Genomic DNA, 16,648 nt, shown 5'->3' with positions numbered 1-16,648 from the left:
AGTATATGATAGAAGCTGATAAAGGATTGTTAAATGCTGAAGAGACATTCATATATATATAAAATATGGTGATTCTTCTAAACCACATAGTTCAGAAAAGTGTCATTTTATTTTATACTTTAATACTTAACCATAAAACAATGGATACTGAATTTACTAAATAGATAAATAAATCGGAATGGGGGAAAAAAAAGTCATATCCATTCAGATTTATTCCTTGAACAGAAACCCCCCAAGATAGACAGTATTTAGAATCGGCACAGCAATAAAAATTGGGCCTGGTGTCAAATTACTCTCCACCTAAAATGAGAAAGTGTATTTCTGTTCAAACGAGGGTGCTGTGCCTTTTTTTTTTTTTTTTCCAAGAGTCATACAATTATTATTTTTCTATAACATAATAGTTATAATAATGCTGTTAATAATAATAATAATAATAATAATAATAATAATAATAATAATAATAATAATAATAATAATAATAATAATAATAATAATAATAATGCATTGGATTTTATAAAGCACTTTATCATAGACACTCAAAGCGCTTTACAGAATTAAGGCATTCTTTCACTCCACACTTAGTGATGGTAAGCTACTGTGATAGCCACAGCTGCCCTGGGGCAGACTGACGGAAGCGAGGCTGCCATAGTGCGCCTCCGACCACCACCAACACTCACTCAGCCACACACTACATTCAGACTAGGCAATGTGGGTGGAGTGTCTTGCCCAAGGACACAATGACAGATACCACTGGAGCGACTACCCTCCACTGTGGCACCTGGAATTCTCAGTGGTCTCCCATCCAACAACTAACCAGACCCAGTCCTGCTTAGCTTCCTTCTAACGAGATCAATGGCCACATAGTTCTATTAAATGACAGACCCAATAAAGTAATAGAGTAAAGATGACAGGAGAAAACCATTGATTCTTGTTTGTTATTATAGGCTGTTGTTTATTAATTGTAATAACAAAACCTAACAACAAATATTAGGAAGAATACCAAAACCATAAACAACAGCACACTTAACATCTGAGGGCAACCCTGAGTTTACCCGAGCGTCCTCTGGGATTATTTTTCACTTCGTCCTTTTCTGGGGTGATGACTTTTCTCCGCAGATGAACCCAATGCAAGTTTTTACAGTCTGTGTTTTCATCTGACAGCTTCTTTTTCTTTGTGCCCTTTGTCCTCGGGCTAAAATGATACTGATCTAGATTAGACAAGTCTTCACCATTCAGGAACCGTTTGACCAGCCTGTCCTCGAGTGAGTGGAAGGTGATTACGCAGAGACGTCCTCCAGGTTTCAGTGCCGTCCTTGTCGCACAAAGACCTGTGTGCAGTTCATTCAGCTCGTCGTTTACAAAGATACGCAGGGCTTGGAAGGTCTTAGTGGCCACGTGTGCAGGCCGTTGCAGGCGATCTTTACGAGCATAGACCACACCCGGAGGAAATGATCCTACAAATAGGAAACAATCAAAAAAGGGAAATGCTCAATATGAATATTTGTATCAAATTTTCAAGGTAAACACTATGTAGCAAACTATTATATTAACTTCAAACATGAAAAACACAAAAGAGTTCAAAGTATATTTACACACTGGACATTCATGTTCTCCACTTGTTTAAAACCATATTCCCTTTTATGTTTTTTTTTTTTACCTATCACAGCGTAATCAGAAATTGCAAAGACAGGTGCTTATTATAACATTTGAAATAACTCATAACCAGCAATGTCAGTCGGAGCCAGTGCTGTTCATAGAGACTCAGCCCACAGTGGACAGTATTAACAAAAGGGACTTGCCTTGCATTTGAACAAAAACTTAAGACTATATTTGATTTATGATAAGGTAAGTTTTGTTATACACAGGACAGGAAACTATATTGTTGTACAACTTATTCACAGTATATTCAAGTTTCATTGTTTTAATATAATATAGTATCAGGGTCTTTATTTTATGTTTGTTTTTTGCCCTTTGCAGCCGTTCTTGTGTTCTTTTCAGTAAGTCTTTATATTATTGGTTCTCTTTCCCTGCCACTGGGTCCTCAAACACACATGTCAGTCTGACAGAATGAATCAGCCAAAATATGACAGCTACAGCTATATACAGACAAAATATGTTAGGTCAAAAATGACCGTATTTTATGTTGTAAAAAAAGTACGCAAAGTGAGGTCAAGAAAGACTGTCTTTTCCAAGACCAGACAGGATTTATTAAAAATAGACACTCCAGATAATGTCAGAAGACTCTAATTTTATTAACACGGCACAGAGTTCTAAAAAGAAAACAATATTTGTTTCCCTTGATGCAGAAAAAGCATTTGACAGAGTCATCTGATCATTTTTCCTTGCTGTCTTGGCAAAATTGGCTTTGGAGAATCATTTATCCAACGGATCTCCACCCTGTACACTAAACCTAAGGCTTTACTAACTACAAACAAAACAATATCCCAAAGCTTTACACTGCAGAGGGGCACCAGACAAGGCTGCCGAATCTCAGCTTTGCGTTTTTGAATATTCGTTGAACCTTTCGCAGCAGCTGTACGCCAGAACTCTGTTATTAAAGGAATCCACTCATCCATTTCAGAATGCAAAATTAATCTTTATGCGGAAGATAATTTATTTTATTTCGAAGAACCGCAATCCTCATCACCTCATCAATATTTAATCTAATAAGCAGCTTTTCAAAACTCTATTCCATCAACTGGTCAAAATCATCAATCCTCCCCGTAACAAAAAACCATGGCATTCTGCAGGCCAAACCTCACAAATACAATTAAGTATCTCGGAATAAGTATATCATCAATCTTAAGTGAATTAATAAAACTAAACCTTGATCCGCTGTTGGATAAAATCACAGAATATCTGCCGAGGTGGAACAATCTTCCCATCTCACTCCTTGGCAGAATAGCATCAGTCTGATCTTTATGATCCCACTTAAACCACCAAAACAATGGTTCCAAAGATTAGACTCTGCAAATACAAAATTCTATTCTAAGAATAAAAAACCCCAAATTAGCCTTTCATCCCTTCAGAAAAATAAAAGCGAGGGGGGTCTAGAAGCCCCCAATTTCATGCAATATTACCTAGCAAACCAAATATTATATTTAACAGAAAACTAAAACCAATAAAATACTACAACACCTGACTAGAAATAGAACATTTTGACTGCAAACATATCAAACTCTCCGATCTTCCGTTTAGCATTGTGACTACGTGGTGGAAAGCCCTGGACATTACAAACGTCCAATTAAAACCTAGCATGCTGTCCCCAATTTGGCAAAACACCGCTACAGAAGTTCCAGAAGTAGAACAGGAGGAAGAGTGTTTAGCTACCAGGTTCCTCGCCTTTGTACGGGAGGCTGCTACTCTCTCCACCTTTAAAACTGAACTCAAAACCTACTCATTTTCTAAAGCGTATTATGTATAATAGCAATAACCTAAAATGGACGTTGTTTTGGTCACAATCATAGATCATTTCACGTAATAGTCAACACCTCAGACCATTACGTGTAACCATTAAACTCAAAACCTACTTGTTTGCTAAAATATATACACTATAATTGCGTTAAGTTAAAGCGGACAGGGTCTCATCTGTAATGGTCGCAATCACAGACCATTGCGTGCGCCCAGTACTAGACAAAGTCTCGTCTGTAGTGGTAGCATTTCAGACCATGGCAGACGCTGCAAGACGTTTGACGTTAACCTAACCACTAGGAATGAAGCCTAAAACCATGCAGGCAGACCTGATAATAGTGTATCATGTGTTTCTGCAGTCTGTGCCTTCTCCTCACCCTTCTCTCTCTTTTCTGTTTCAGGTGTCTTGATGCTGGAGCTGCCAGTTCCTGATCAATGCTTTGCAGCTCAACTAGTCTGGGACACTCTGATGGTCTATCTCCCAATCCTGTTCTGTTTGTCCTTCTGTCCACTAACCCCAACCAGTCAAAGCTGGCTGTCACCTCTGAACCTGATTCTGCTAGAGATTTCTTCCGGTTAAAAAAAAGGGGAGTTTTTTCTTCCCACTGTTGCTAAATGCTTGTTCATGTGGATCTTGTTGGGTTCTTTCTTTCTTACTATATACTTTATATTTTGTTAAGTACACTGAGATGACTTTGTTGTAATTTGCACGATATAAATACATTTGAATTGAATTGAATAATCTGGGAAAATATATTACATTTCTGTGATATCTGGGGAAAAAAGAACACTCATGTGGCCTGACATCTAATATACTACATGACCTCAACAGCCCACAGGTGTTACCAATGTGTGAATAACACCAGAAGCTGAAAAGGACCAATATCTCTACTGGACACCGGAATAAAAGGAGCCCTTTGAATGAAAAAACAAAAAAAAAAACAACAGATGTTTTTGCCTCATAAAGGCAACATCCGCTGGTTCACTGGCAAGAGTCAAAAGCAGAGTCTGATTTATGCGGTTGACACAAATTATTAACTGAGATGAAGTGACTTCAGAAAAAAAAATGTGCTTCTATTGAAAACAAAGCTGACTGAGATATTATGGAAACAATCGTGAAGACTGATCATGTCAATCAGAGTCTCTGTTAAGAGCAGATGGAAAGTTTAGATTGTGTTGTTGTGTGGGCTGCCAAATGTCGTTCATGAGCTCTATATTCACAGAAGGACAAGTTCAAGCTAAAGTACGCAATACACGTTACATTTCTCACCTTTTTTACTTTCACAACAGATTTTTTTTGAGTGTATCAGCATGTATATACTACATGTATATACAGGCTTGCCCTTAAAGAAGCATACGGCAGGATCAAGGAGTGAGACAACGGCCGCTATGGTAACTGCAGCCATTAGCCAAGCCGGCTTGGGAATGCATGTAAACTCTTCATAGCAGAGCAGCTGATACGATTATTTATTTACTCGCCATTCACGTGACCTCCTCGCATGCCTCTGTGGAATCAAACAGTAGTTAGGTCCACTGCGCTTGTCTTCTTCCAGGCGAGTACGCGCTTTCGTCATTTGACGTACCATCCGGACGAGTTTGTGGGAAATTCAGACCCCGAATTGCAGTACATAATGCATCACACAGCCTTTTCAAGGCAATAGGGAGAAATGTGCGTGGGCTCATTCTTTTTGGTTTTGAACGCTTCATCGCCGATTATCATTAAAAGACTTAAAATTTATGTTTATTATTTTCACAAATACTGCTATATGCTCCTTTAAATACTGCTAAAATTTGCAATTAATGATTGATTAATACCATTACATGCTTTGGCAGCACAGAAATACAGTCACCAATTTTAAAGAATGACAGCTTTACATGCTTCATTGCTTTCAGCCTCAATATATAAATGGCAAAAGGTCCAACCATGCAAGGAGGCTCGCTTTCCATTAAAAGCAACTTTAAAGTGCGTATTGTGCCTCAGGACACCCTGACCTATGAACAACTGGCAGCCAGGGTCGAACTACTTACAGCCACCTGTGGCACAGCTGCACTAATGATACGAGAATGTAATGAATTGTGGGCACTGAGGCCTCAATTAAAGATGGAGGAAAATATATAGCTCTGTATTAAGGTTGAGAAAACATTACCTTCAACGTGTAGCAATTTGTGGGGGGAGGCACCAACTCATGCCCACAAGATAAGAGGGAAAAAGAACCATTAAGACATTTATATAGACCCAACAAGAAATGCAATAAACACACAAGTGACTGATGTGGCATTTCTCTCCTCCTGCACTAAACAGTTCAAGGTGTGAGTCACACTGCAATCAATACAATGCCTGCACAGCAAAGACTCGCCCTGGTCTGGCTACACCAACCCATGTGCTTTCTTCCCAATTCATTTTTCAAAGCTGCTACAGCCTGATCCTCGAAGAAAGGAAGAGATTAGGATGTGTACATAAAGGGAAAATGAGTGGTTAAAACCAAACCACAACACAATGCACGATTAACAGTATGCGGCTTGTTGTACGGCTGCATATAAAGGTCTCAGGCATCCCACAAGGGGAACATGTGCAATTAAAGATTTGAACGCTCTTTAAAAAAAGTGAGATTTAAAGAAAAAACATCTTGCAGGAAAATCTGGAAAGTGGTGTTGGTTAATGTTGCGTGAACAAAAATGTAATTTTAAGATATTTAATGAAAAAACAAATCTCAGATCCCAAAACTTAGCCTGTTGTTATTACAAAAGACCACAGAAGTAAATGTTAGTACTGCGTTAAACTATGCGGGCGGTAATAACAGACATTACAAAAGCAGTGGGAAAAGGCTTGATGTGGTGCAATATAAATGTTAAGAGAGAAGACAATGAACGATTTATTTCAATAAGCATTAAGCCTTTCCTCTGTAGGTTGATGGACAGAACGCAAGTCAAAGCTGTTAGAAGGGCATCAAAAATTGAGTTTATTCTGGCCACAATTGGAATTTTATCAGGTGACATTCTTTTTTAACACAGTCGGGTAGAATATGTAACTAATCAGAATGACTGGGGGCTAAATCCAACCACTGAAACCACCACTGCACTGATCTGAGCCACCAACACCAACACAGCATCGATGAAAACTGAAACATGGCCTTAAAGGGGGGAGATCATGTTTTTTTTCAGGCACATAGTACTATTCTATAGCATACTCAAATAATATTTGAAATTTGCCTTTGTAGCACATGGTTCGTGACGCTTTGATTTCGCCTCTGTCCCTTTAAAAAAAATCCAAGCTTGTCTGATGCACCCATGAACACTCCCTCTTCAGTACTCATACAAACATGCATGGATTTTGTTTACTTCTGTTTTTCTGTGCACTGTATTTCTCTACTTTCTACATTTTTTAATCATTATGAAAGTGAGGAATGCAAACGTACGGTCAGAGAAGTGATCTCTCCCCTGCCACTCACTCGCTTGCACACGAGCGCACACATGCTGCTGCTGGCTCTGAAGTAGTCCTTTTTACGAGTAGGGATCGCATTGTTTTTTAGTGTCAGTGTACTTAACCGTTCCCGATCTGTGATTCACATGCAGCTCAACTAGTCAGGGACACTCTGATTTTCTATCTCTCTATTCTGTCCTGTGAAGATCACGTCAAGTGTTAAAAACAAACATTTTCCATATCGCTACGAATATTTATCATACAAGTTTGATGCTTACATTTATGAAAAGCTCATCTTAAGTGGAGTATTTTATTTATTTGGACCGAAGCTATACGATCTACCAGTAAAAAGATCGGTCGGGGTTAAAGTTCATGACGTCAGAAAGAAACTAAAAATTACTTTTTTCCCTATAACTTTGAACATTGAACAACATTTCCTTTCAATGTGTAACCTTGACTTTCACTCAAGGTCATATTTAAGGTCAAGGTCAGCCTTCTGTTTTTCCTGCATTATCACTTTCAATTTAATTAGTAAAAAGAAAAAACTTGTCAACAAATCCAGATACAGGTTGTCATTTTTGCCAATTTTTTCAATTTTCAATTGCGAAATACGTGTTTACGAATACAGGTCTTGCCTAGTTAACAATTAAAAACACCACAAAAACAGCCACATATTTAAATGTGTACTATTAAAATATTTAACAAACTTCATATGGTCAGTTTACTTTCAAATATCACGTCCCAGGAGCTCTGTCGTAAAGATTGAGGGTGAAGGAAGTGACGTAGTCTACGCGCATGTGTTTAAAGGATTCGAAAGGATCAGGCCCGTGAACAAATCGGGAACTGACAGTGACAGAAGAATTAAGCAGTGAATTATTATTACTCTTACTTTTAAATAATTAATTCCTAATCCTAAATTTAACTCAAACCCATAGTAAATTTTTTTTTCGTTTTAATAAATCTTACATATAATTTTACACGTAGTTCATTGATAATTTCTTTTTGACTTCATTCAAGCTTTCAACTCATTTGCAGACTGTTGTGGAGAACCATGTGCATACATGGTGTTATTCAATAACACATTGATAAAACGCACGCGATGTGTGAACAGGCGTGAACATCTCATTTGTGTTTTACACCAATGGAAGACTCGTTCATTAAGTCAAGCTCATGAAAACAGCAGAACCTTTTTCCGTGGAGTTGAGAATTTAATTGAATGTGTTTGAAATGATAGTGAATCAACTAACTAAAATGATGTCACAATTGTTCACACAAGTGCAGCCAAGAGCCAAGCTCATAATCGCCACTTATTTCCTCTGTGAATGAAAGTTTTGTGACAGCTATAGTTTTCAAATTGATCACAGGACTCCCTCTGGACCTTTGTAGAATCAGGACTGCTTGGATTGTTCCCAATCAACACTGGTGGCAACTCACTTCGCTCTTCAGGAAAGATCAAACAGCTGCTAACACTCACACCTGTTCTCCCAGGGTGGCACTGACGCAAATACGGCTCAGTGCAGCGACTGTTGCAGATCTCACTCATTCAGCAGCACAAACCTGGAGTCAAAAGCATCGAGGGTGGGTAAAAAAATATTTGGCTGTATGAATGGGTGTGTCGTGTGTGTGGGTGCCTGTCTTTTTTTTGTCAGGTGTATGTCTATGAATTAAAAAGAAATAAAGAAAGCAGTGTGGAGGAAGCGAGATGAGCCACTGCCTGTGTGATATTGTTTTCAAGGCATTAGCCACAGTGTGTTCCAGCCACCTCCAACTCTCTCATCTGTATCTCTCATCTCAAAGAAAAGGTGTTGAAAAAAGGCAACCGAAAACAGACAGAGAACAGAGGATGATGGCTGTGATCACATCATTTTCTGAGGGCAAATACGTCCCACTGGGTGACAGGCTTAATAACTCCACGTGTGTTTTATTTTCCCTCACAGCCCCCAAAAGCAGCAGGGAATTAATCAGGGTTGTTCTTTGCTACCTGCCACCACGCTGGCCAGCTGCTGTGTCCGGGTGATGGGGTTGATACGACGTGCCTCCACAATTGCTGAAGCGATTTTCCTGGCGTGCCTTTCTTCCCCATATGCAACAAGAATGGATGCGAGAGCCTGTTGATCTAAGGTATTCACAACGTCAGCCGCGCAGGGCATGTCGGGGTACCTACGCACAAAGAGAAGCCCAAATAAGCTGTTTGACGTCATGTCCTTGCTGACAGTGGCGAAGGAGAATCTTGACAAATCTGAGATACAGCTGAGAACCTTCATCACTGACGAGTTGGAATAGAATGACTTAGAGGGAAGAAAAAGAGAGGGAAAAAAAGAGTTTCTGTGCTACCTTGCAGAAGAGTAATCTGATTGATTTAGACATTATACTGTCATCAGATTTATTTCAAAAAAAACAAAAAAACAAAAAAACTGCACTGCAACCGTGTCTCAAAAGGGCACAAAACCAATATGTTCAGCTTGCATTAGCTGCAATATACCGTACATATTGTTAAAATAAATGTGCCATAAAGTAGGGGAGAACAAACAAATCATTTATTCACATATACACTCTATATTATAATCATTGTTTTGGTATTATATTTAAACAAAATCAATGGTGCGGTTAATATGTTTGGTTATTATCTTTTCAACGGCTTTTACAAAGTCCTCATTATGATGATTGCTTTATTAGGCAAAGCAGAGAAAGCCAACAGGGTCATTTTCATCTGCAGTCCCTGGATAGAAATGGAAGCAATATTATCATTAAAAATTTACCAACAACAATGAAATCATAACATATTGCCAGAGCTTGGGACAATTACAATACAGGATGATTCAATCGAATGCAGAGACAAATAATTACATCATTGGCATGGTCACAAAAAAAGCATGCAGTCACTGTAAGGTTCTGAGCTCTGTGCAGTCATAATAAGGCTTATCCTCTGTGATAGTTTTATGAGATCTTTATGTAAAGGGACTTTAGAAAAGTGGACTTTTGGCTAATGTGGAGTTCTGTGCTCCACTAAATGCCCAACTGGTTTTGATTTCTGGATCCATTGTTGGTCGGGAAAAGGTTTGAGGAATAGGGGTAAGAAGATAAGTTAAGGATAGTGAGAGCAGAGATCTGGTGTATGGTGTCTCGTAACACATGATTGCATTCTTATGGCTTTCTTCAGGGTGACAATAATATAACTACTTTGACAAAACAAATAAGATCACTTGATGATAAATTAAAAGTTGCTTTAACTGTACATTTACCAAAAAAAAAAAAAAAAAAAGAAACAGTAAGAATTATGTGGCAGTGTGTTGATTAAATATTTATTCTTATTAAGGGCGAGACTAAATTAATTATTGAATTTCTGCATCACGAAGCAGCCGTGGGCAAACCTGCATCGGTCTAGGTGATAGTCCATAATCTCCTAGTGGCTCCTGTCATCATCACAGCACATTGAGATAAAGGTTTTTTCGTGGCTCTTCAGTGTCAGTATATGTCTCATGACACTGTTTTTGTGCTGTAGGTTGAAATATTTTTCTTCACTACACTCTTCAATGCTCAAATGGTTCTAAGTGTAACTTTGTTTCTTTTAAAATCTTAATTTGTTATGGAAGTTAGTCCAAATCACATCAAATCAGAAAACCAGTAATGATGCAAATATCCACTATTTCCCTTGATTCATGCATGGCTGTAACCAGGGTTGGGGTTAATTACATTTTTCAGTTACAATTATGTATTATCCATGTTGAATTACAATTCAAATACAGTTACAGTGACCAGAATTTTTTCCAATTACAAATAAATTACAATTATTTTTGTATACTCAGAAAGTTAATTACACTTATATTCTCAATTACTCAAGTCCAATTACAATTATTCACAATTACTGAGCCTGAAATAAACAACATAATAAAAGTTAGCCTTCTTCTTGTGTTAGCTTTCTGTAAGCATCTCTTATGATAGCAGCTTTAAAATACACTAAAAACAAATATTTATCATCTTATTTCTTTCCTACCTATTGGTTACCTTGTTAGGCTTCCTAATCAATGAAATTATAGGTTTTAATAGTTCTGTTTTCTGTGTCAGTATACCCCTCTATTTATATTCTTTTTTAAATTACAAAATGTAGGAAAGCTTGATATGAAACATATTTTAATAATTGTTACCTACATATGTGTAGAACTGTACATAGAAGTGAAACATGGTTTCCCAGTTTAGCAATAAAACATAATTGACAATTTTTATATAATTTTCATGGCAATTACAATTACACAGGCAATTATCTGAACTCAATTACAATTTCATTACAATTACGACAGCAGCAGTATTTTAAAATTACAATTAAGCCATATTTGTAATTATTTACCAATTATGAAATTACAATTATAATTGACCCTAACCCTGGCTGTAACCTATCCTAACTATATCCCAAACAATGCTTTGTCAGCAATTACTCATTGTCTAATAACTGGAAGTAGCCAATCTCCTACCTCTCTCCATCCATTCTCATATCCAAAGGTCCATCCTTGCTGAGGGAGAAGCCTCTATCTGCCTCATCCAACTGCATGGAAGAACAGCCAGCATCCAACAGGACCGCATCAATGCTGCCTGGCTTGACGTTCATGTTAGACAGCAGGGCTTCAAGCTCACTGAACCGGCCTAGCAAGGGCTTTACACGGTCACTGAGGAAAGGATTAAAAAAAGTAATGGTGAAATTGGACATCAGAGCATCAGCCTACAATGTAATAGAACACTAGACTTGCATTAAAAACAGATAAAAACCAAAAAAAACAAACAAAACATTAGTAAATTATTTTTGTCATTTAGGTCACTGAGGGGTGGATTCACTAAGATCTAAAATAAAGGGTGGTAAACCAGGAGCGTCCCTAAATCCTTTGGTGGCGCTGTTTCTTCACCTGCTGTGGGGAATTCACTAACATTGCGACACTTATATGTGTGCATATAGACATGGTTGAGACGGCCCTATTTAAATGGTTTAACGCTGCGAAAAGTGACGCTCCTGCCATCAACGTGACACGAGAGTTTGACGGTCAAAACATGTAGAGGAAGACACAGGAGCTCCCTGGAGAGGTGTGTCCGAAGCGACATTCACGTGCACATCCTCTCTGCAGACTCCAGCATCATTTCTCTCCCTCACACACACTGCATTTTCTTTCAGTGGCTGTTAATATTGACAATTGTTTTATTTAAATTAATTTTGTTATACTAGAATGGTTAACTGGAGTCTTTTTTTCCATCTCCACTGTGTTTTGTGTCAACATTCAGTACAGCGATGATCTCTGCATGTGTGTTTGCACCTGCCTGTGGGTCGTACTATTTTCCCGTGCTAAAAAAAAAAAATCAGCAAACAGCAAACAGTTCCAGATTTAATTAATTGCATTGAGCTCACTGCATTCATTTATTTGCATTTCCTGCTCCCATTTTTTTTGCGCCCCTTATGAGATCAGCCTCCTTTACATATTCATTAGAGGGAAATGCGCTAAATAGATTGTGGGCGCATTGTGACGTGCAGAAGACGCGAAGTCCTGAGTCCCTGGGGTTTGTACCCCTTTTTAGCACGTGGAGTGACATTTGCACGTTTTAATACCCCTAAAACTTTAGTGAATCTGCCCGACTGTGATATAACAACAAAAATGTAAAAGCTTTTCTTTACATTTTGTCAAAACAAGCCAAGCGGGGAACAAAGTTTGATTGAACAAAAACTAGAATGAAAAGCTTTATTTTGTTATTCAAATAAGACTTTAGAGTAAATATAAAATAGATTAAAAGCAGGTATAGCTGGGAAAATGTAAATATATCTTTAGGTTATGTATATAACAACAATTCTATGAGTAATATGAGTGAGATGTCTCACTCTGTCTGCAATCTTCAGAAGCATTTATTTCAATCTGCCAATCCTGATTGGCCAGTGAAGCGCTCCTATAAAAGGACGCGCACCATTCAAAATAAGCACCCTTCTCCTCGTTCGAGCAAGAAGGGTGGTCTGGTGAGACATCTCACTCATAGAACCGGGGTTATGTACATAACCTAAAATTCTATTTCATTATATTTTGTATGATGTCTCACTATGGGATATGGAAACTCCCGTAGGGCAGACATGCTTATCGAGCGGTACCAGCCTCTTCGGCAGAAGTCTGATCACATCAGGACAGTAAAACAGAAATGTCCAGATAGTAAAAGCAGACAAACATGAGGGGCAAGGTCCTGAATAGACACTCCCCTGAACAAAGCCCAGGATGTGGCAAGAGTGTGTACACAGACCCGTAGGCGGCTGCAAACCCTGACACGAGTAAGCCAAAGCAATAGCTTCCACCACCCAGTGTGACAGGCGTTGCTTAGTAACAGGCTTCCCCTTGCAGGGATTAGCCCAGGAGACGAACAGCTGATCGCTCCTCTTGAGGCTCCTCGTCATATCCATATAAGTGCAGATCGCACGAACTGGACATAACACAAAGGCCAAAAGGCCAATGGGAGAACACGAGCCCACAACCTTCGGCACAAAAGCCAGGTGGGACTCAGGATGATCCTCGTATCACCTGGGAAAAGCTGAGCGCATGACGGATGAACCGAGAGCGCATGGATGTCACTTACCCTCTTGGCCAAAGCCAGAACCATTAACAAGACAGCCTTAAGAGAGGCAAACTTCAGGCCCGCTTCCTCCAGTGGTTCGAAAGGAGGACGTTTAAGTCCCTCCAAAACCACCACCAGATCCCACGGTGGCACCAGTGGTCTGGAAACAGGGAGGGCCCTGACACTGACACAAAGCAGCTGGTAAACCTCCGCCAGTGTGTGACTCCACTGTAGAGCCAACGGGGGGAACGCGTAAAGAAGCACGCATGACCAACTGTGCGCTATTGCGTCTACGCTGAGAGGAGCCTCAATGCTTCGCAGCGAGAAGAACGTTGCGCACTGCGCGTTTTCTTCCCCTGCAAACAGGTCCACCTCAGCCCATCTGTAACAGGCCCACAGCTGCCGCACAACCTCTGGGTGCAGCATCCATTCCCCATAAAGTGGTGTGCCCCTGGATAACAGATCGACGCCCACGTTCATGATCCCCGGGATGTGCGTCGCTCTCAGCGAGAGGGGATGCCCAACATTCCACAGGATCAGTCTGCGTGCCAGTGACAGCAACTGACGGTTAATGTACGCCACTGCCGTGGTATTGTCCGTCCTCAACAGGACATGATGTCCCCTGAGAGATGGAAGGAAGTGGATCAGTGAAAGGAACACTGCTGACAGTTCCAAGTAATTTATGAGAACGCAACCCAGCGACCCCTCATAGCCCCGCCCTCGTGGGCCCCACCCCAGCCTGTCAGGCTGACGTCTGTGGAGTCCATCTTCCTGGACATAACGATGCCCATAGGCACCCGGTCCATCGGGAAGCTCGGGGCACACCAGTGGCGCAGAACTGCGCCACATTCTGGCTTAACCAAAACCCTCCATGTGCCATGATGCACAGGATCAAGCCCATGTGAGGCCACCCACAGTTGGAAATCCCTCATGTGAAGGCAACCAAGGCGGATCACGAGGATGGACGAAGACATTAACCCGGATAAACGAAGACACATTCTGAACTGAACAGATGTGCCCGTCCAAAACTACCAGAGACACGCCCCGAACGTCTTCACCCGCTCAGGTGAAAAACGCGCAGTGAACGGTATTGAGCGCAAGAACAGACCCAGGAAAATTATTACCTGTGTAGGAGCGTGCAACGGGGCTAACACCGGAGTGAAAGAGATGCTGGTGACCAACGTGTGAAGGAGCAACACGATGGAAGGAGCCGTTAGCCGGAGATGAGGCTCGGAGGTTCACTACCTTTTGGCAGCGAAGGACAGCATCTACCAAGCAAAGCAAGGTAAGAGCTGTATATCACCCACGTCTCGACCTGTTGTGGTCCAGAGCAGCGTCCAGCAACTGGAATAAAGAAAATCCGCCTGTGGACAGTTAAGCTGGCAAAAAAAAAAAAAACGCAAGATAGCTGAGAGGAGAAGAGGTGTTTGAATGGTGCACGTCTCTCCACGTCCTCCTTTTATAGGAGGTGGGTCTCCCCATAGCGGACGGACACGCTTCACCGACCAATCAGGATTGGCAGGTTGAAATAACGGCTTCTGAGGAATGCAAACAGAGGTTGCATCCCATAGTGAGACATCTCACGAAATATTATGAAATAGAACTTAAAATAAAAATAATACATTTGGATTACAAGATGTTCAAAATATGAAAAGGCATTGGTATTGAAGCACAAGACTTAAACTACACATGTAGTTATTATTGTAATTTCGCAGAACATCTTTTGACAAGATTATTGTAGACATAGAAAAAAACTGATTGCAAAACGACAATATTTGAATTAAATAAAAAGACCACTGAAATATCGCTGATGTGCTGACACTTAATGCATTGCTGTGATTTCAAAGTTCAGGACAATCAATATCATGCTGATGCAAGAAGTTAAACTCTTTAAAAAAAACACTGATCATTTCATCGGATTCAAGTTTGTTGAGGTTTTGGGCCGACCACAGCCCTTCAAATACCGACATTCAGAGATGATTTCACAAAGAATCACAACATTTATGTTTGATTCAGAACATTACGTTTATACTGCCTTATTTATTTAGAGTGATATACAGAATGTGCCAATATAACAAAAAAACACAAGATTGTATTTTCTCCATTCATCTGTGCTTGCAGATTAACTGTTTTTTTTAGTTTTTTTTTGTTTTTACAGTATGAGCAAATCTTGATTTCATATAGTTTTTTTTTTTTTCCTTAATGCCTCATTTAAAAAAAAAAAAAAAAGGAAAAATTCATAAAACATATTTGGCAAAGAAAAACAAATAAAGCAGTCCATAGACCATTCATGACCTGTCTGAATTGTTGTAAATGTTACACAAATGTATGAGCAAGTGGTCTTTAAGAGTAACTATTATTTAAATTGGATTTTAAAGAAATATAACAACAAATAATGAAGAAAGTTAAAACTGTTTTTGGATCACCAATCTATACATTTTTATTAATCAACTAACTGAACTTTCACTTACACAACTGAAATTGCGTTTGTTAACCTGGAAACGAATGTCTCTTTTTTTTTATTCCGCTCATTCAACCTTTATTCACAGCGGAGATAGAGGAAAATGTAAATTGTAAAAGATAAATGAATTCTTGCAGGACGTAAACAGACAGCAGGTCAACACAATTCTGAGCAAATGTGTCTGAGAAGAAACAAGATTTTTAGCACCTGCATAGCTTCACTTTGAATGTTTTATTCGACCTTAGCCATTCAAGAAATGCTTTAAAGAATCCACTGACATCACTCTTTTCTGACAGAGCAAGACTAAGTACTCCTCTCCTCAACCAAGAGTTGTGAAATCCTGAAGCCACAATCATGCATTTTTCATGTGACCTTTCAACAGTGTGGACAAAGATGGCGGCAGAGGAAAGCAGCAGGATCTATCTTGTAAACATAAAAAAGGGTCTTCTGTAGCTATGCTCACAGAGAAATTGAAATGAATTATAATATTAATGATAAAGGAATCAATAATAATAATATAATAATAAACTATTTGTCCCAAAAGTCATATATATACTACCGGTCAAAAGTTTTATAACACCACACTTTTTCCAGTTTTTTACTGAAAATTATTCAGTTTATTGTGTCATTGCACTTTGAAATGAAAGCATAGAACAAATAAGAAATTTGAGTAGAAAAAGCAATCATGGAATGCTTGAACTATACTGTTCACCTGATGCCCGTGAGGGTCTGGTACCACAGTGTGTTCTAACACTGCCTATATGCAGACAGACAGGGTTGTAAGC

General features: G+C 39.4%; 1 protein-coding gene across 1 annotated transcript in view; it reads right to left on the bottom strand.

Moving 5' to 3' along the window:
* Positions 1-1,023: 1,023 nt before the first annotated feature.
* The window catches only part of mettl15 (methyltransferase 15, mitochondrial 12S rRNA N4-cytidine), a 72,811-nt gene continuing 57,186 nt past the window's right edge, over positions 1,024-16,648 (bottom strand). The window contains exons 4-6 of the mRNA XM_028443118.1: positions 11,302-11,493; positions 8,814-8,992; positions 1,024-1,454 (exon numbers count right to left, since the gene is read on the bottom strand). Coding sequence (XP_028298919.1) covers positions 1,024-1,454; positions 8,814-8,992; positions 11,302-11,493 — 802 coding nt within the window. The remainder of the gene's footprint in view (positions 1,455-8,813; positions 8,993-11,301; positions 11,494-16,648) is intronic.

Source organism: Gouania willdenowi, chromosome 3 (assembly GCF_900634775.1).
Source record: "Gouania willdenowi chromosome 3, fGouWil2.1, whole genome shotgun sequence".
NCBI classification, from domain to species: domain Eukaryota; kingdom Metazoa; phylum Chordata; class Actinopteri; order Blenniiformes; family Gobiesocidae; genus Gouania; species Gouania willdenowi.
Note: the sequence above shows the minus strand (reverse complement) of the source record. Positions and strands in the feature narration are given on the sequence as shown.